Here is a 22,304-nt window from a genome sequence, read left to right as displayed (position 1 = left end):
AACCTCAATAATTACTAAACCAAAGGATTGAACAGAGATGTAGAGATGGCCCCCAAGTTCTCCATCATATCTCTCCTCAATATATCCTCCAAGCTTTCATATGAACTCAAAAAATCATCATCCAAGCTTGAATCAACTAATAACACTTGCTCATCTCCCTCTCCTTCTGCTACTACTTTCTTCTCAATTTCATTCATGATCTCGCATGAGGTCGGATACAATTTACTCGGGTCGGGAAACTCCGCATCTCGCCCCGTTAGTTCCTGGACTAAGGCTCTAAATTCAGACGCGCTAGTATGAACCATCATCGGGTTGGATATGTACACAACTTTTAGGGGTTGCTTCTTTTCTTCGCATGATTTTCTTTTTCGTGTTGTTTTCTTCTTTGTCATCGTCGTCGTCGTCAACTCACTTACCACTAAACTCCGATCCATTTTTTCTTATCCTTTTCGAGCTCGAGTTTGGATTCAGGAAAAGGCGGTTTTAGGGGTTCATTTATTAGGGGAAGAAAAGTGTTTGGTGGCTGCAAAATTGTAAGTAGGAGGTTTCTTGGAAAATAAAGGAGGAAAAAAAGTTAAATATAAAATATTATATATATAAATCCATTAATTTTATTTTTGATTTAAAATTTAAAAATACTCATACTTGCCAAATTGAGCATAGCTCCATGGCATCTGAGTATTTTGTTAACCACATGATTCATGGTTTAAATCTTTATATCTCTAATTATACTAAAAAAAAAAACTAGTAAACTCTTTCAAAAGTTATAATCTCAAATTAAAATTTGGGTTATTTTACAATTTAGGATGGGTAACTTTTTTTTTTAAAAAATTATTATTATTATTATTCGGACTGAAATTGCTGACAAGTAATATGGAAAATAGGAATCTGAAAACAGCCAATGTTTTGAGACAAATCACAGCAAATTGGCAAATTCGGTAAGCCAATGGCGTCGAAGAACTACAAGGAAAAGAAACTTGTCAATCTCAAACGCTGAAGGAGCGCGTGGACATAAATAAATAGTACTTTGCTTCTATTTCTTATTGGCGCGTATATTCAGCGTCCTACAGATCGCGTGGGATGCGATTTGTGTGCACCAATAATGCACTGAACCAATGTAAAACGACAAATCGTCTCCATCGTGACGTCATGTCGACTTTTGGTAATGACGTCATAATGAAAAGCAGCCACGGATATTGATGTTGGGAAAACTTGTGAATGAGGCGTGTGGGTGAGAATCGAGTACTACGCTGTGTACTATTATACCATGCACCTTTCTTTCTTCACGGGAAGTTTAATCAAATCCTCTTTTTCATTTATTTATTTATTTTTTTTTTTGAAAAGAAATTCAACAATGGTATTAAACTTTCATTACCATATCAATACTTAACAAAATATCGTTAATGTGGGTATAATATAAATGATTTAAAGTTGAATTTTTAGATTGTTTATTTATTAATTTAAACATTTTTTATGAACTTATTTTTTTTAATCTTTTAAGAAATATTCATTAACATCTACATTTTATTAATGTTTCAATAAAATTGAGATTTCAATATTTTCGTCGACATTGATATCATCAATGTTGGTATGTAATTTTACTCCTTGGTCGTTATCTTTTATTATAGTAAAAACTGATCATTCTAAAGTCTACTTTTTATTTATTTATTAAAATGATATCATTATTGTGTTGATATTATTAGATAACATGAAGTTTTATCTCAAAATAATTAGTAATGAAAAGACTGTAGCTTGTTTATCTTATAAAAATTGTAAGATCTCTTAATATTTTTAAGGTTTAAATCATCTTTTAGTTCCTAAACTTTGAATAGTGTTATATTTTGGTCCTTAAACTTTTAAAAATATCAATTTTAGTCATTGAACTTTTAAAAATGCTTACTTTGGTCCCTGGTATTAAAATTTTGTTAACTTATTAATAAAATGGTCAGACGACTTGTATTTTTAGATGATTAAGGTACCAAATAAGTTAACCACGCTAAAAGATCTATGCCTTCAATCTTGAGTAAGGTGGTAAAGTGATTTTGTATTGAATATTGTGGTAAAGTGAAAGTCATTTTTCGTTCAAAATTTTGGACGTTCACTATTTTGTTACATTGATATTTGACATTTTACTTCATATTAATCTTGTTCAATACATCTAGAGTCCACAAATATATGTTGCCTCACATTTTCATTTAAGTTTTAATAAAATTTTAATTGCAGAGACTAAAATAAATACTTTTTAGAAGTTCAGGAACAAAAATGAACGTTTTTAAAAGTTTAGAAACTAAAATAGAACTAAATTCAAAGTTTAGTGACCAAAATAAGATTTAAACCAATCTGTAATATGAGATATGAACAAATATCAGTTTGATCTATGTGTCTCAAGTGATTGCTAGATTTCATACTTTGTGTTAAAGAGATTTAATTTATTTTAACATTACTTTGTTGAATAAAAATTATATATTTTATAATAGGTAGAAAACATGCTTATGATCATTAGACTTTCATGAATAAAAATTTGATCCTTGATTTATGAATAGTAATTGTATTTTCAAAATTGTAATAGTTATTAGTTCTTTAAGTTTTAATATATACCAATTTATTATTGTATTTTAAAATTTATAATATGAAAATTTTCATCAAAATTAAATATTTGGATCTAATAGTTTAATTTTAATTTGTTATTTATAAACACATAGAATCAGATATATGTTGATAAGAAATTTCATTAAATCTTAACAATTTTTTATGATATTATCGTACATTTTTAGATATAATAAATATATTGTTATCTACTAAAGTTATGACAATAAAATGTTATAAAATACATTAAAAAAAAGCACAAATCAAATTGTTTAAACATTAAAATTAATAAATTAAATCGGTAGTACAATCGTATTTTAAACTATTTTTACATGTAAAATATATGAGTTTTTTTAGTCGTTGAATTTTGAATTTTGTTTCTAAAGTTTTCGAAACATACATTTTTTTTTATTTGTAAAATTTTCAAAACATGTTTAAAATTTACACATCGATATATATATATATATACTGGCATGACACATAAAAATAAAACAAATGAAAAAATGAAGGGAAAAAATTATCCCCCCCGCCGATCTTGTTCCCTTTTCCTAGGGTATTCTTTAAATCTCGTTGCTAGTTTCATTTTCTTTTCATCTCCAATCATTTTGAGACGAAATTGTTATCAAACAAATCTATTAAATATACTTTTTAAAATTTAGTGTCATATATTATATTAAATATAAACTTAAAAGTTCGAAGATTGTACTACTGTTGATGCACAAATCTAGATAGAAAATATCTTACTCGTGTTCACGTACTCAAAGATGAATTTGTTTGATTAGGAAAGACGTGACGTGCTAAATGAAATATCTTTTGCACATGTGTGGTACTTGTCACAAAACCTACAATACTTAATTAGTAAAATTAGTACGAGACTTTAGGATGTTACTTCTTCCATAGTTGTAATGATGTATATATAGGATAAACAGACCTATAATTTCTCCATCTCTTTTAAGTTCGTACTCTCTGAATTTAGGGTTCCTCTCTTTGGTAAATACCGAGCCATGGGTGTGCAAATTGTACATTTTTAAGCAAACTAGGGTTACCTTGGCCCATGCTAAGGCCAAATTGGCCCTGCGAATTCTTCGATGGTTCATCTAATCCAGGACCAAGTATTTCAAATTTGAACCTTATTTGTGATGATCAAATTCAAGCTCAAGTAATTAATTTAGCCTAAGTCGAAATTTAATATATTATATTAAAATTCGTTTGGGAAAGATAACTTGGAAATTCCACCCTAACACGTCTTGGCCTCCATCATCATTGAATCTCAAGCATTTATCAATAATTGCATCTGAAGGTCCCTTAATTTCCAAGTATTTTATATCTGTGGCCCTACCCCTTCATTAACTCCAAAATCATCATTTAACTCCTCTTGTCCTCATCTGGTTTAAGTTCATGCATTCATAAGATACGTATGCAAATAGCGTGGGTCATTAATTACCTTTGCAAGGGGGTGGCTACAGAACATTTAAATTACAAATTTAGTCAACAACTTTTATATTTATATTTAATAAATAATTGAGATTTAAATTTTTGAGAAATATATCCATTTACATTCTAAATTTTATGAATTGTGTATCGATTTAAACCTTAAATTTATAAGTGTATCCATCTACATCCTCCATTATTATAATTGTATTAATTAAATCCGAAATTTTCATAAATGAATCAATTTAGACTCTTACTCAAACTTTCCTCATTTATTTTAATCGTTCATTTTGTAAAACCAATATTTGTTTGAGAATTACTGTACGGATGATTTTTAAAGGTAATTGTAACGAAAGGTTTTAAATTAATTGACGTGTGAAAAATTAAGTACCTAATGTTGGGATTGATGTCCTAAATCTCTTGTATTCTCGTAGTTTGTAGACTTTGTATAAACAAATTGTTATTAATAAAATAATTGTTATTTTATGAACATACACCCAATCCAATAAAATAAGATCCTAGGTTAATTTATATAATTTAAACATGTAGAGACATACAGGTGGTTCTTGTTTAATTAATAACCTAAACAGTCTGTAGTAGATGGATAAGGTTGGGTACTTTATCCTGGTGACACTATAGATACGACCCACTTTATAGATGTTATAAGTGTTGTAAAGTGCTACAAATGATCTGATCTTGATCATTCATGTGGAGACATGTGAGCGGGAGTATCCTATACAAAGAGTTTGTATAACACTGGGCCATGAAATAGTTAAGTCTCATTATATAACACCATTAATAGTAGAGACTTATATTTAACTAGGATGACCAAATGTGACATGACCTGAATCTTGAGTGAGTTGTGAACTCTTGCTCATGAAGGCAATCCTTTGATTTGTATGAGTGAGAGTGGCTAGATTGCCAACTCAGTAAGCCTACCATTTGGGGTTTTGTCTAATTGGGGAGCTGGGAACATAGCTACACAAGACGGAATTCACTCATTCCCTAATGTCAGGGTAAATAGATAAATTGCTCCCTTAACGGCTGATTCTGGGACTTGAAAAATGTGGCCACACCCTCTCCTGGCTCGAGAGGGACTTAGTCATAGTTGAACTATGACTTATTGTTCATTAGAGGAATTAGTGGTACTTAAGGAGTTATAACTACAGGGAAAAAACGGTAATTTTAGCCCAGATGTACTTACGAGCAATTTGTGAAGGGTCATCGCTAAAGGAACTCTTTTGATAGAGAACTTTTGAGTAGAAGCGGATCGTCCAAATCCCATTTCGATTGAACGAATACATTTACAATAAAACAGATAGATTATGCATAAGACATAAATTACAACATGCTTTTGAAATAAAAACAAAGTTTAGAGATTATACCTTTGAAGAACTGTTCTTCAAGTAATCTCTCGAACTAACTTGTTCACGAATGCATCGAACAAGTCACGGATACTCCAAATGAACAACATCAAACAACAATGCAAACTCGAACCAAAAAGGGGGACACTACCACTTAGTGACCTTGGTATTCTCTGTGTGAGAATCCAAGAGTGGTGAGCTCTTGCTAATTTTAGTTAGAGGGGAGTTTGGAGTTGGAGGAAGAAGACGATCGAGGAGGCAAACTCTCTATCGCACAACAAATTCTCTTGATTATTTAGAGAAGTGAGTATATCGCATAGGCTCTCCAAGCAATCGTGTAGTCTCTCAATCATTCAACACCTTAGATTTTTGGAAAAAATAAAATCATATTTTCTTTATCCAAAATTTCCACAAAACCGATTAACTTCCCACTAATTGAATTTAATTATCAAATAATTAATAATTATAAATAAAATATGATAACCAACTTATGATATTATATTTATAACCTATAATTTTAATATTGCATCATATACAATATATAAACCCTAGTTCTTTTTCTCCATTTTATGGTATTTAATATAAATCATATTTATATTAAATTTAACAACTATGAATGAAATTCATAGAAAATATATTTGAATCATATTCAAATATTTATTCCTCCAGTTATTCAATAATGTATCAAGTATATTATGTCAATTATATCATATATAATTGACTTAATCGAATTGTATCATATATAATTAAATTCCCCCTTATTAATTTGAACATTTCAAATTAACCAAAAACTTATTCTCAATTTAAATTATTTGAGCTACCAAGGGAACCTTATAGACCTGTAGCTTGAAACTCCAATGGCACGTGAATAACTAATTAAACTTTTTAATCACATTATCCACCGTCCGTTAACTACTGGACACTCCATTATAGACCGACAACTGCACTCTTCGCACTACAGATATATTTCTATGTCCATCGGATATAACCAATCAACAGTTCGATGACCTTTCATAAATTGCTTGTAAGTACAGCTAGGCCAAATTACCGTTTTGCCCCTGTAGTTACATCTAACTTCTTAAGTACCACTGATCCCTCTAATAAACAATAGATCATAGTCTCACTATGACTAAACCCCTCTCGGGCTAAGAGAGGGTGTGGCACCACATTGTTCAAGATCCGGAATCAGCTCTTAAGGGAGTAATTTATCTACTTACCCCTACTTCGGGGAAGGAGTAAATTCCATCTTGTGTAGCTCAGTTCCCAATTCCCCAATCAGACGAATCCCCAAAATGGTAGGCTTATTGAGTTGGTGATCTAGCCACTCTCACCTATGCAAATCAAAGGACTGCCCTCATAGGCTCGTTCACAACTTACTCAGGATTAAGATCATGTTACCTATGGTTATCTTAGTGAAATGAAAATCTCAATTATAAACGACATTATATAATGAGACTAAATATTTCGTGGTCCGGTCTTCTACAAACTCCTTTGTATAGAATATCCCCGTTCGCATGTCTAATACATGAATGATCAAAATCAGATCATTTATAGCACTTTAAAACATTTGTAACACCTACCAAGAGAGCCATACTCGTAGTGTCCCCAGGATAAGGTACCCAACGTTATCCATATCCTACAGATCATTTAAGTTATCACTCAAACATGATCCACCTATATGTCTCCACATATATGTTTAAGTTACAACGATAACCATGGATGTTAGTTTATTGGTTTGTGGTTAATGCAACTAAAATATCATATATTTCATAGACAGAATGAATAAAATATCAAATATTATTAATCATAGAAATTCTTGTTCATACGAAATGCTTGTTCATTCAAGGTTTACAAACTATAAGACCCTATGAGATTTAGGGCATCAACCCCTACAATCACACTATTGATTAGTTATATCCAATGGACACAAAAATATATTTGTAGTGTGAAGAGTGCAGCTGTCGGTCTTTAGTGGAATGACTAGCAGTCAAGAAAAGTTGGGTAATTTAAGAAAAGTTGGATAATTTAATTAAAAAGTTTAATTAATTATTCAAGTACCATTAGAGCTTCAATTTACAGATCCATAAGGTCCTCTCTGTAGCTCAACAGGGATTTAATTGAGAATTATTTTTGGATTAATTTGAAGTATTTAAATTAATTTAGGGAATTAATTATATATGATATAATTAATTAAATTAGTTATATATGTGATATAGTTAATATAATATATTTGATACATTATAGTATAAAGTATTTGAGAGGAATTTGAATATGATTCAAATACTAATTATGTGAATGAGATTCATATAATTAAATTTAATATAAATATGATTTATATTAAATACCATAAATAGTTTAGAGGAATTAAATATTTGAATATGATTCAAATATTAATTATATGAATGAGAGTCATATAATTAAATTTAATATAAATATGATTTATATTAAAGACCATGCATTGTTGAGAGAAAATAAAACTATAGGTTAGGTTGTATTTGATACAATATAAAACTATAGGTTATGTGTTATATTTGATATAATGTATAGTGTGTATATATATATATAATAAGGTAGTTATTATATATATATTATTTAATTAAATTTATTTTTATATTTAATTTAATTAAGGGAGGGTGTTACAACTCCTTCCCCTTATTTTCTCTCAAGTTAATACGTGTAGATGGGGGTTGAGGGAAGCAGATCAATCGATCATCTTCTTCTTGATTTTTCTGAGAGAACAGTTCTCTCTGCAAAAAAAAAAAAAGAAAGAAAAAAAAAGAAAAAAGAAAAAACACACAGAAAAGTTCTCTGAGAAAAGTCTCCTCCCCCTCCCTCTTCCAAGGAATTGAGCAAAGCCCACCCCTCTTGTTCAGTTCTAATCCCTAAAAAATACTAGAGGGTTCTAAAGTGGTAGTGCAATTGGGATTTTTTAGTTTGTTCGTGGGAAACTGAAGAAATTGGCTTCAGAGGTAATATCTCCTTCCTTATTTCTTTTGTTTTAAGCATGCTGTAAATTTAATCTTGATTTATGCATAATCTCTGTTCCTTTTGATTCTATAATTTTTTTGTGAATTCTACGAAATACGATAAATGGGAACGATCCACACTTTTCGCTGCGAAACCATCATTGGTTTCCCCTTCAATTGGTATCAGAGCAGTTGGTTTCAATCTGATTTTTTTTTTTAATTTACCGAATTTCATTAAAGAACGTAGTGGGTATCATTCTATATTCATGTGATGAATGTTCTGTTTATGAATGGTTTGCAAATATGGATGTTTTCGAGATTAGATTTTCTTAAATTTATAGCTTTCCTTTACAAATTTGTTGTGTAAGGGCCATTTATTTTTTATTTTTGGCACAAATTGTTCTAGAGTTTGTTTTCTTGATATCTTGAGTCGATCGTGCTATTCCCGACGAATTTCTAACGAAATGGGGCTCAAATCGAACGTCGATTAGAAGAAGATTGAATATGTGCAGGAGGCGATTGTATAGTAGCGTCGCGACGTTGCGAGCAGCGAACTAAGTTTTTTCTCCGTAGTGTCACGACGCTCTGAGACGGAGAAGAACAGTTGGTTCAGGTGTGGTTTGGTTCGGTTTGAAGCTGTTTCTAGTCCGGTTCGCTTAGTCCGAGTGGTTCGAGGACGGTTCGATGTTGGATGGTTTGATTCGAGTTGTTTCAAGACCCGGTTCACCTTTTTGAAACCGGTTGAACTATTTATTATTGCAGTAGGTAGCTTTTGGTTAATTAAATTAATTGTTATATTAATTTAATTAATGCTTTTAGGAGTCCAGTCTTGGTCCATAATTGTTGTTTAAATTATGCATGTGATGTATGGTTTCATTGTTTTATATATGTCATAAAGTATGTCATATAGTAAAATCCCACCATAGGTGCATAGTCATGCATCATTTATATTATAAATGTTAAAATATATGTTTACATGTTTTAATTTTATAGCATGCTCATGCATCATATAATATAAGTGTTATACTATATGCTTGCATACATAAATAACATAGCCATGCATCATTTATATTATAATAATTATAATATATAGCTGAAATGTATGCATGTGATGTATGTTATTTATTTCATTACTTTTATATATAAGTGTTATGTATGTTAGTAATGAAATGGGAATTGCATTATGCTTGACATTACTTTATTTAATCTCATAAATGTTATAATTTTATAAAGTATGTCATACAATACAATGTATGTTTTAATTTGTTTAATTTATTTTATAATAGTTATAAATAAATAAAATTAGAAATTAAAATCAATAATTCAGTATTGCATACGAACTTAGATAAAATCATTTTTTAAAATAGTTTTAAAATTTGATTCACATAGACCTAAAATAAAAAAAATTTCTAATGAGATTAGAAATTAGTTTAATCTTTTTAATCAGTTTAATAGAATTAAATTGGATTTAATAAAAGACTAAATTTGTAGCAAACATATCTATAAGAGACCTTTTGTCTAAGGCTAGTTCTGTCCGGCTGGGGTATTTAAGTTGATGGAAACAGAACACCCCTACCTGGAAACTGACCTGGAAAGGTGAATTAGATAAGTTTACTACAAGCATACAATTATTGATTAATTTGTGTTAAAGTGTTTAACAAACATTAATCAAAATTGTTTAACTATCGAAAGTAAGCGTTACGTTTAGGCAAACTTAAACAATAACTTAGTAAAATAATTAGTTGTAATTTTTCTAAGTAAAATAAACCCTAGGTTATTAAAATACTTAGTGGGAGGAAAAAGATGTATATGATACGTCAAATTTTTCCACTCATGTTTCTCCCTTAATGTTTACATTGTGAGACTCATGCTTGGCCTTGAAGCGCACTGGGAGCGTTCCCCTTCGGATGGTTTTGCATGGGTTAATTTCAAGGTGAATGGAGAAAGTATTTATAGTAAGTGGGAGAGAGATGTATGTCAACATGTCCTACGGTCTCCTTCATTGGTTTGCACCATGAGATCTTCTTGCACGACCTCGAGGTACCCTGGGAGCGTCCCCCTTTAGATGGTTTGTGCAGTAGGTCGATATCAAGGCAAACTCCAGAAATGGATAGGATCTCTTTAGTTTTTGCCCCAATCGGCTTTTTCTTTCGGTTGGCTCATTGGGGCGGAACTTTAGGGTCTAAAATGAAGGGTCACACTTATGAGAAATTTTAAGCTAGTTAATGATTTCTTGACCAAATAAATGATGACTGATTATTATATGAATAAGAGTTATTCTGGTGTAATGATTGGTTGAAAGTGTCTTAATTCAGTGAAGGGACAACTAACTACCCTTCGATGACTTTTGTCCTAAATCACTGAAGCATCATTGCAAAATTAGATGTTATATGGAGTTCATTTAGATTTTGCTAAACTTGATTGGATGTTTTAGAGTTATGCTAAAATCTAATGTAGATTAATTTGTTTGTTTTCAGAAATAATGTCAAATAGCGTCAGTTGCTCAAATTGTTTGTCCGCCTTTAATTATATGTGGAAAGAATCACTTAAAACTTATTTCATGGTTAACGACCTAAACATTGTCATGACTGAAGATTGTCCTCAAGTTTCAACCCCTGATGCAACATGAAATGTTTGTGATGCATACGAGATGTGGACAAAGGCTAATTCCAAGGTCTGAGTTAACATTTTGGCAAGCATACCTGATGCATTAGCTAAAATTTTTGAGAGCATGGTCACTACTCGTGAGATCATGAAATCAATGTAAGAATTATTTGAGCGAAAGTTCTCACAATTCAAGCAAAACGGGGTTGATGACAATGAAACCAGTAATATCAGCTGCATAAATAAACTCCAGTCCATATTGAATGTTAAGGGACAAATGGAGAAAACAATAGTTGCTAACTTGAGTGAAGTTAATCAACGGGGATTGTCCTCTGAAATGAAACTTAGAGTTTATGATATGTGTTGTGGAGCTGATCCGATTACTCTCCAGAAAAGAAAGAACTTCGAAGAAAATAAATCTGATTTATTTGTCTTGGAGACATGCTTAATAGAGAATGATGATTCTGCCTAGATAGTTGATTCAGAAGCTACTAACCACGTATGTTCTTCCCATCAAGAATTTAATTCCTAGAAACAATTAATAGCTAGAGAGATGACTCTTAGAGTCGGTACTGATGAGGCCATTTCAGCTGTTGTTGTAGGCAGGCTTAAGTTATTTTTAGACAAGAAACGATATATGTTATTAGATGACGTATGTGTAGTTCCTCATATCAAGAGAAACTTAATTTATATTTCCTGTCTAATTGAACAAAAGTATTCATTATCCTTCTCTGAGAATAAAGTGTTTATTTTCAAGAATTAAATGGAACTAGGCTTTGGTTCAATGGAAAATAACTTATACATACTAAGACTGTTAGTTACGGAACAATCCTTGCTTTCCGCTGCAAAACCATCGCTGGTTTCCCCTTCACTTAATATAAAATTCTTAAAGTTAAAGGACTTACTCGACATAAATATAAAATTTGTGATTACAGTAGGTTGTAAATGTTTTTAAAATGTTGATTTTTGAGGAGAAAATTTAAGAAGAACGAAATAGAATTGGATGTGAAAGAACAAAAACGAAGTTGTTTTGATGTGTAAAATCTGAGATATTAATATAAAATGAGTACAAGTTATCCACCTCATATTCGATTTGTCATCTCGACATGTTATGTTATTTAATTTTTTTTGTTAGTTAGCTAACATTCATGTTAACTCCAACGACTATTCAATCATGAGTTCTCTTACTGGAGCAGGATCACACGCTGATTTTACTTCAGTTCTCAATACAGTCTTCAGACAATTATCAGACCATGACGAAACTCAAGAAGATGCAAATTCTTCTGCATCAGTAAACAATGAAGTCGAAGACGATGAAGATGATTACAATCCCTTCGTCGATTACGACATCAATAAATTAGTCTAAAAAATGGTGACTCAAATTATTATTTAAATTTAAATTTATGTAAATTATTTAAATCGCTTTTGTACATAGGCATGTAATCAGTCTGAGATTAATCAGAGTCGTTCATAAGAACTTACATTTGATGCAGAGATGATGGAGATAGTGTGTTCCTGAAGTGGATTCACCACCCACCGGCCACAGCAGTTAGCTGAAGATTGGAAAGCTTGGACAGACCACTGTGAGAGAAATGACTATAATATCCCATTAACTCATAAGGATTACGTTGGGCAATTAGAGTAGGCGGGGTAGCCGAAGGAGTAAGACCCTGGATCATAGTCTCAAAAGAGTTGATACGGTAGATATATGCAATAATCGTTCCAATCAAGGCCATTCGGGAGAAACTGGGTAACATCATCAGTAGTTATCATTTGAAGATCTTACCAAGTGTGCTTGAAGATAATGCAGACATATCCCATCTATCTTTATTGCTTTACTACTTACTTTATTGCTTTATTTCTTTTCCCATTATGATTAGATAAGATCAAGTGGGGGTCCTGTCCCACCGACAAATCTTATCGTAATATTTTCTTTTTCAAAAAGAAAATCCAAAAGATAATTTGCCAGTCAGAGGTCTTGTCCTGTCCGCCACATTTCAAAATTTTCAATTATATAATTTTTATTTGTTGGGACGCGTGTCAAAATGTTATCGAAATTGCTAGTAGGCAGAGGCCTAATAAAAATTCTATAAGTAGCACTCGATCTCGACCCAAAATGGTTTCAGAGCCTTCAAGCTCAACTTTTCATCTAATTTTTCTCTCTATGGAATAGTCTCTTTCTAGAGCCTTGGGGAAAATGAAGCATGAAAGTTAAGATTGTCTTCAAAGGTATGGCTTTTAGTCATGATCTTAAAACTAACATTCCAAGAAATTTGAATCAGAAGTCTTTCTTATCCTTGAAAGGCTAAGAGGTATATCATATTTAATGATTACTTTGTATTCTATCCGAAAGAAGGCATGATTAACCTTGATGGAAGAATACCAATTATCACAAAATGTAATGGACTTGTTTGAAGATTAAAGATCGATCGATTGAAGATTCTATTTTGTTTCAATGTTAGCTTAATATCTTTACTTCCGTCACACCTTTAAGGAAAGTTTTGACAGATTGCTTCAAGATCCCAAGGTTCGCTCTCTCTCTCCCCATGCTTTCTAAATTACTCTCTAAGATTTCTCGCCCCCAAACGATTCTCGATAATACTACCTTTTCCTCATAATCCAAAGAACCTCAAAGTATTGATGATCCTCTAAGTATCATCCAAAAATACAATTCAGCTGAAGAAGAAATTGCTAAGGTTGAAGATCGTCTAAAAAATTGGACCATTCCTAAGCTGGATCCAAGACTGATGTATAAGATCAATAACTTCAATTTCTCTCAAACTGACGTCATTGTCATCATCGAGAAAAATCTCGCAATGAAGGATGAGTTTACCGAAATCAGCGTTCTTTCAAGAGAATCTATAGAGCAAGCCATAGATAGATTCAAATATTTACACATCGGATGTGTTCAAGTGGCCCTTAAACCTTTATTCAGAGAAGGATTAAATGTTCCAGTGTATCTTGCTTTTAGAGATAAGCGACATCTTCGATTCTCACACTCTATTTTAGGAATCATCCAATCGAACCTTGAAAGAGGACCAGTTTACTTCATGTGGAAACCAGGATTCATTATTTCCCTTCAAGATGCAAATCTCCGAGATGCCATTAGTCTCGATGTCCATTCTCAAGGCCTCGAATTAAAAGACGGATCCCTCCCGTTTGCTGTTTGCTATCGTGTTTATTTCAAACTAGTGCATACAATTGTATCGCCAAGAGCTTTAGGAATATCTCCTAAGGGAAACACCATGCTTATGGAAGTCAATATCGAGAAATCCTCTATGACTGTCCCAAAGCTTCTACAATGGAGTGAACTCACACAAAATCTAGTTTGGAGAATTCCAGGAGCAAGTACTCATGTACAAAACAAAGAGAAGATGTTACGATCAGAGAGCACCATAATGGAGATGTTGAAGTTCAGTTCTATTCAAAACCAAGATATCCCAAGATTCATGAAATTATGAGTAGTAGGCTAAGCATTTCTTCTGAAACGCGACCAACTAGCCACACTTCTAGATCTATCCCCAGATCTAGGTCAATGAGAACGTTCGTGGATTTAGAAAGATCGATTCCAGACATTCAGTACGAAAGGAACGAAGGTTCTTTATCTCCTACTCAATCCGACGTGGAAAGAAGATCAGAACCAATTTACAACAAAATTAATGTACTATCGACTTATGAAAATCCTGAGCAAAGATATGAGCAAAAGTATAGTCAATATATAGATCTCTATATATCTCAACCTAAGAAGCATTGACACCGATACGGATACGCGATAAGGATACGATCAGATATGGCGATTCGTCAATTTCTAAAAAACTAAGATACGGATACGTCTAAGGATACGTCATTTTTATTTTTATTTTTTCATATATATAAATTTAACCATAAAGAAAGATACTAAAATGTATTCTAAAACATAAGATATCAAATTAATAACATAAAAATTCTTAGTACAAAGACAATCTAAAGAAACTTGAAATATTATCACTTTGTCCTACCAAAAAGTTCTTAGTACAAACCAAATTAGTAACATAAATACTAGAAAATAGAAAAACTTGAAACACTCAAACTTAAATCACCATAACATCATCATCATCAACATCATTATCACTTTCACCACCAACATGATCTCCCAAAACATCAGTGATGACGATGACGTAAAATGCGTGAGAAGATGCTAAGAGTTCTTCACCTCCTTCATCCATTCCGAGTGACGACCGGAGCCTTCAACCGGAGTTAGATCTCGAGAGAGTTAGCTCCTCCGCCCATCTATGGCACCATCGACAGCCTTGACGCACATCCGCTGGAAGCAAAGCTTTACTTCTAGCCTGTCATTTCTTTTCCTTTCTTTTTCTATATTGTATTGTATGACATTTTGGAATTAAGGAATTAATACAATTTGTTTTCAATGCATTTCTCTATTCCTTCGACTCTATTTCATCTTCTTGCTCAGCATCATTACTTTCATTGTAACACTTAGTGGGATTGTGTGGGTATTGCATACTTAATCATGTGGATTAGGAATATGAAATATGTAGCAAACCACCGAGAGGTGTGCATTACGTGAGTGTGTGAGAAAACCTTATTTGCTTAGTGTGAAGCTACTGCAACGCTTGTCTATAGGCTAACGCATTGCTTGTTTATGATTAAAGTCAACAACAATCAACTGCCCGGGAGGGTAAGTGGTTGGACGTATTAAACAATGTATGCGTTGTTCACTAGGGATAGTAACAACCTTGCGTCAATTAAGTTCATGTGATTGTCTTGTAGTATGTATGCTTCATTCGTCCATTAGGGATACTCAGGAAGGTAGTCTAAGGACAGGATGTAGGCTTGGGAAGGTCAGGTCAGAATCTAGACTCGAAAGAGTCAGATTAGAACATATAAGACAAAAGATAGGAGCTTAGGAATAAGTACTGTTTGCTATTAACCCATCACATCCTAAAGATAAGATATGATTGAGTGTGGTCACCGCAGCGTTGTGTGCATTTTGCATCATCGCATAGGAAAAGAGTAGAGACTTAGGAATAAGCTCTGTGGACACTTTTGCATTCAACACATGTGTCCTAGACTTAGGAGCACCAATTTTCATTGGAAAATGACTTGCCGTGCATGAGTGTAGCATGAGTGCATTGGCTTGCGTTGACTAGGGTTGCCCTCGCAATCACTCTTAAGGGTTGCAATGAAAACATCTCCGTATTTTATCTATTTTTCCATACATTTATTTCATGTCAAGGTTTGTCATATCTCTATCTTTCATGCATATTCTCATTGTGTTGTCTCTAGATAGGAGTAGAAGTAGGATTAACTTAGTAACATCCCCTCCATTCTTTTATTCAACCACCGCATGCACATCACCGCATACATATAGCTACAAGTCCCTGTGTTCAACCTCGGATTACCCGAGAAACTTGCGATGGAATTATACTTGGTTTCAGCGCAAGAAAACTTGTGGTAGGACGCATAGTCATCGCATACATTAGTTAACACATTTTTCATTCCAACGCATGACCATCGATGCATGACTATCAACGCATATCTTAGGGACATGCATCACATACCGCGTCCAAGGGATTTTGGTTGTCGAGTAAAATTGACTTCCAATTTTCGTCATCAAGTTTTTGGCGCCGTTGCCGGGGACTTGGCAGCTAAATGTTTGTTAAGTTTTGTATCTCTGCGAGCAAACTTTTTATCTTAGGAGTATTGCAGCTTGTGCGATCAGGTTGCAAACAATATTGAAGTGTAGACGATGCGCTGAAAGCCAATGTTGACCCCCAAGGTAGAAGGGCAATCAGTTGCAAAAGAACTGAAGGCAGTTCTAAGCTCATGGTGGCCAACATGCGCCCAACAATTGCCAGAAGTTCCAATGGTCAAGGCAACTTGACCCAAGGAGTTGAGAACCATCTCCTACATGGAAGACTTCTGGCGGTGACAACACTCTTATTTTTCCAGGGACGTCTTTTACTCTATCTTTAAATTGCTTTCTTAGTATAGGTTGTTCTTATTTTCATTGTTATTTTAGATATATAGTTGCTTCCTTGGTTGTGGTACGTTTGCTCTTATAGGTGCGACAATAAGTCTCCTCGGTTCGTAGTTCAACGAAAGAATTCCTTCTACCCCTCAACGCATGGCTTCAATCGCGTGGATTCTAACGCATGAGCACATGCGTTGTTCCACCTAAAGTCTTTTCTTGTTATCTTGTATGCCTTATCCTTTTGAAATCCTTTCTTTCCCGATTGTGTTGTTTTGTGATGTTTCTATGATGGTACATATAGCTCACCGCATTCTCTAACTAATCAACGCAAGACATTCTTTATTTTTAATAGCTTCTTCAAATTTTGAAAGTTTTAAGTTTTATTTTGTGCAAACCTTCGTTTAAACATTTATTATCGCATTCTTGTAATTTTTTTTTTAGCTTTGCGATGAGAACGCTGCCAACCTCTAAGTTTGGGGGTGGCAGCGGTCTCGGAGAATTACGTTCATTATATTGCGATCATTTGGAAAAAAAAATTTGAAGCGAGCTTTTGAGAATAATAACTCTTTTGTCAACGCAATGGGGAAACCCATGTTGATAAGAATTAAGTTGTGAAAGGTACTTACTCGTAGTTGGATGCCCGCATGACACACGTGAGGGCAAGCAAAAACGAAGGCAAGTCGTCAGGATCAACGCATTAGCGCAACTCCTCTGTCTGGCGCAAGCCAAATCAAAAGAGACAAGAGTTGAGTTGAATATGGAATGCAACCGAAGTTGGATGCCCGCATGACATACGTGAAGGTAAGCCAAAATGAAGGGCGTAACCAAGTTCAATACCTCATTTGAATAAGCCATCGCAAAGCTTTGAAGTATTTTTTAATGAACGCATTCTTAAAAGATAAACAAAAAATTACGGTGAATGAATGAAATGTTTTTTAGCAAAGGCTTGCCAGATTTAACGGAAACAAGATCTTTTTGAAGAAGCAGCCAAGTGGAGGAGAGCATTGCGATGATGGTCAAAGGTGTGTGTAAATTATAATCTGAGAAGCTGGTCATCGCAAAGGAAAGCATGAAGGTGAGTTAGAATTTCTTGAGTATAACGCATGCTTGAGGACAAGCATGATTTTAAGTTTGGGGGTGTGATGACATGTAGAAATGCATGTCATCTTAGGCCTTCTACTTAGAATTATGAAGGTTGTTAGGCAGAATATGCGTCGATCATGATAAGAATTCACGAGAATATGAGTTTGCGTCGATCAGCATGTCGAATCTCAGCTAACCCATTATATTGCATTAATTATGCGTTCAATGTTCTATCTTTGTAGCTAATGTAGGAAATGAACGCAAACGCAGAAACCGGACCATCGCATAGACGACCACATACAGAGAAACACTCCATCGCAAAGGCAAACGCATCGATATTGCGGTAATCAGTCGTATGCGTCCATCAAATGGGAGTTGCGCTTGTTAAACGAATGCGGTCATTGTGTAAAGTTGCGATATTAAGCGAATGATGTCATTGAATGATTGCAGCTACGCGACAACGCAAACTAATGGGATCAATGCAAGGTAGGTGGAATGAATGCATCAACGCATCTACCTCGAGAAAATCCAAAGATGATGTTGACAATTCACCTACCACGCCGTTAGTGGTAGAGATTCAGAAAGGACGAACGCGCCGAACGTCAGAATCAAAGCAGTCCAATTAATGCTGTCGGCGATCTAAGCTCTATAAATAGAAGCCGATGAGTTGAAATTCATTTTATCCAAGGTTTTCGTCTGAAGTTCGCCTAGGGCGGATCCTTACGATCCAGATAAAATGCGTGAGAAGACGCTGAGAGTTCTTCACCTCCTTCATCCATTCCGAGTGACGACCGGAGCCTTCGATCGGAGTTAGATCTCGAGAGAGTCAGCTCCTCCGCCCATCTATGGCACCACCGACAGCCTTGACGCACATCCGCTGGAAGCAAAGCTTTGCTTCCAGCCTGTCTCTTATACACATCTAGATGTGTATAAGAGACAGCTTCTGGAGCCTTCGATCGGAGTTAGATCTCGAGAGAGTCAGCTCCTCCGCCCATCTATGGCACCACCGACAGCCTTGACGCACATCCGCTGGAAGCAAAGCTTTGCTTCCAGCCTGTCATTTCTTTTCCTTTCTTTTTCTATATTGTATTGTATGACATTTTGGAATTAAGGAATTAATATAATTTGTTTTCAATGCATTTCTCTGTTCCTTTGACTCTATTTCCATCTTCTTGTTCAGCATCATTACTTTCATTGCAACACTTAGTGGGATTGCGTGGGTATTGCATACTTAGCCATGTGGATTAGAAATATGAAACATGTAGCAAACCACCGAGAGGTGTGCGTTGCGTGAGTGTGTGACAAAACCTTATTTTCTTAGTATGAAGCTGCTGCAATGCCTGTCTATAGGCTAACGCATTGCTTGTCTATGAGTAAAGTCAATAACAATCAACTGCCCGGGAGGATAAGTGGTTGGACGCATTAAGCAATGTATGCGTTGTTCACTAGGGATAGTAACAACCTTGCATCAACCAAGTTCATGTGATTGTCTTGTAGTATGTATGCTTCATTCGTCCATTAGAGATACTCGAGAGGGTAGTCTAAGAACAGGATCTAGGCTTGGGAAGGTCAGGTCAGAATCTAGGCTCGGGAGAGTCAGATTAGAACACATAATACAAGAGATAGGAGCTTAGGAATAAGCACTGTTTGCTATTAACCCATCGCATGCATCCTAGAGATAGGATACGATTGAGTGCGGTCACCGCAGCGTTGTGTGCATTTTGCATCATCGCATAGGAAAAGAGTAAAGACTTAGAAATAAGCTCTATGGACACTTTTACTTTCAACCATGCGTCCTAGACTTAGGAGCACCACATTTCCATTGGAAAATGACTTGCCGTGCATGAGTGTAGCATGAGTGCATTGGCTTGCGTTGACTAGGGTTGCCCTCGCAGTCACTCTTAAGGGTTGCAATAAAAACATCTCCGCATTTTATCTATTTTCCCATACATTTATTTCATGTCAAGGTTTGTCGTATCTCTACCTTTCATGCATATTCTCATTGTGTTGTCTCTAGATAGGAGTAGGAGTAGGATTAACTTAGTAACATCCCCTCCATTCTTTTATTCAACCACCGCATGCACATCACCGCATACATATAGCTACAAGTCCCTGTGTTCGATCTTGGATTACCCGAGAAACTTGCGATGGAATTATACTTGGTTCCAGCACAAGAAAACTTGTGGCAGNACAAGTCCCTGTGTTCGATCTTGGATTACCCGAGAAACTTGCGATGGAATTATACTTGGTTCCAGCACAAGAAAACTTGTGGCAGGACGCATGATCATCGCATACATTTGTTAACGCATTTTTCATTCCAACGCATGACCATCGACGCATGACTATCAACGCATATCTTAGGAACATGCATCGCATACCGCGTCCAAGGGATTTTGGTTGCACGATCCCTAGGGTCACTAAAATATTTGTTAAAATACTTCATCCTCTCTTGAGATAGTTCGATATCTTGGTGTGGGGCCACTCGATTAGGGGACTCTGAAAGCCATTCTTTACTATAGTACCTAAAATAGATTAAGGTTACAATATAAGATAGATAATATATATATATATATATATATAAAGAAAAGATATGCGTTGATAGTGTAATTAAGTACCTCGGATTCAACGAGTGTGCTAAACAATGAAGTGGAGTATTGTTTTTATTCCAGCGATCAATGAGAATATTATAAACCACGTCATAAAAAGAGGAAAAGTCACTAGGTTTAGTTGGTTGCAATCCTTCATGCTTATAAATAGTTGCCTTCACCATTATAATCATTTCATCCCACATATCATACACCAAATGTAGACAAGGTGCATCTGTATCACAAGCTCTAATCATGTCATAGATAAGTGTAGTGAAGGCAAGAATATAATCAATTTTGTCCCACCATAAGTTGTTAAGCACCAAATCCTTCACACGTCTTGCCTTTACCACATCATCTTCCTTATAATTTGCCCATTTATCACTGATGACCATGACTTGTAAATCACCTATAATAAGTTTAAACCTCTTAAGCATGATGATACTAGATGCAAAGCGTGTTTCAGCCACAAATAGAAATTTTAGAGATACAAATTCATTAAACATAGCAAGCTGCATCGAATGATTCATAATAGAATTTTTCACAAACATGACTTCACTAGCAATATCCGAGATCCAACTACACTCCTTATACACAAGTTGGTTGTTTTCGACATTTTTAGCAGCACATATATTCTTCAAAGCAAGGTTCAAGATATGCACTACACATGGTGCCCATACAATCGTGGAAAATTGTGATTTGATAATTTGTCCTGCAGCTTTGCAATTAGGAGCATTGTCAGTTATCACTTGAATCACTTTCTCATGCCCAACTTCATTAATAACTTCTTTAATCAAATTTGCAATGAAATACTTGTCTTTAGTCTCACCAGAACAATCCACTGACTTTAGAAACATAGGTCGTCCTTCTGAAATTGCCATAAAATTGATTAAAGGCCTCCTTTGTGAGTCACTCCATCCATCACTCACAATAATCAACCCTTTAGTATGCAATTCATCTCGAATTGGAATTAATAACCGCTCAATATTTGTCTTTTCTCTCTGAAAAAAAGTCATCCTCAACATATTATATCCAGGAGGCAAATATCCTGACAACAAATGATTTACTGCATAAGAAAATGCTCCTCTAAAGTGTGGATTTCTCGATAAATGAAATGGCTAACTAGCGGAATAAAACATTCTGGCAATTAGTGAATGTAATTGATCTCGTGATGCATTGTTGAATGATTTTTCAATTGCACTTGCATCACTACTACTATACTTTCTCTTCTTCTCAAAGTCCAATTTACTTGTAATAGGAGAATTACTAATATTAACACCACCAATTGTTATGACCGGAGGTGGTAGGGGCACATTCTTTGGACCTTTTTTTTTTTCTAGCCGAGTCTTTACTTCTTCTTCCAATTTTTGCATTTCACTTAAAATGGAAGAAGTGAATTTTAAACAAGGTCCAATTCCTTGACCACTTATCTTCAATAAATGAGCTTTAACTCGTGTATAAGAGCTCCTCTTTGAAATATTACAAAGTTTACATTGCCAAAAGAAAGTTCCACCCCCATCGCCTAATTTTTGAATTTTGGTCACATATTTCCAAAGAGGTTTTGTATCATCTTCAACAATGGAGAAGGATGAGTTTATGGAAGGATTTGATGATTGACTTTGGCTTGATGAATATGCCATCTAAACAAGAACAGAACCAGTATAAACAATAACTGAGAAGAAATGGAAATGGAAATGGAAAATTAAATTTT

General features: G+C 34.3%; 2 protein-coding genes across 2 annotated transcripts; one reads left to right on the top strand and one right to left on the bottom strand.

Annotated features, from left to right (window-relative positions):
• The first annotated feature begins 13,767 nt into the window (after positions 1 to 13,767).
• Positions 13,768 to 14,412, top strand: LOC120090856. Its single transcript, XM_039048559.1, has one exon. It carries the CDS (start codon positions 13,768 to 13,770, stop codon positions 14,410 to 14,412), a length of 645 nt encoding a protein of 214 aa, XP_038904487.1.
• Positions 14,413 to 14,615: 203 nt separating this feature from the next.
• On the bottom strand, positions 14,616 to 21,474 carry LOC120090855. The gene is made up of 3 exons (XM_039048557.1): positions 20,624 to 21,474; positions 20,387 to 20,530; positions 14,616 to 14,634 (listed from the first exon to the last, which is right to left on the bottom strand). Exons 1-3 carry the CDS (start codon positions 21,472 to 21,474, stop codon positions 14,616 to 14,618), a joined length of 1,014 nt encoding a protein of 337 aa, XP_038904485.1.
• Between the last annotated feature and the right edge of the window lie 830 nt (positions 21,475 to 22,304).

The sequence above is a fragment of the Benincasa hispida genome, chromosome 11 (assembly GCF_009727055.1).
Source record: "Benincasa hispida cultivar B227 chromosome 11, ASM972705v1, whole genome shotgun sequence".
NCBI lineage: Eukaryota > Viridiplantae > Streptophyta > Magnoliopsida > Cucurbitales > Cucurbitaceae > Benincasa > Benincasa hispida.
The sequence above is the reverse complement of the archived record's forward strand: the minus strand, read 5'-3'. Positions and strand labels throughout refer to the sequence as shown.

Coding starts and splice junctions, on each gene's coding strand:
- LOC120090856 (XM_039048559.1), top strand. CDS start 13,768: ATGAAGGATGAGTTTACCGAAATCAGCGTTCTTTCAAGAGAATCTATA.
- LOC120090855 (XM_039048557.1), bottom strand. CDS start 21,474: ATGGCAATTTCAGAAGGACGACCTATGTTTCTAAAGTCAGTGGATTGT. Junction 20,531..20,623: donor GCACACTCGTTGAATCCGAG/GTACTTAATTAC, acceptor AATCTATTTTAG/GTACTATAGTAAAGAATGGC.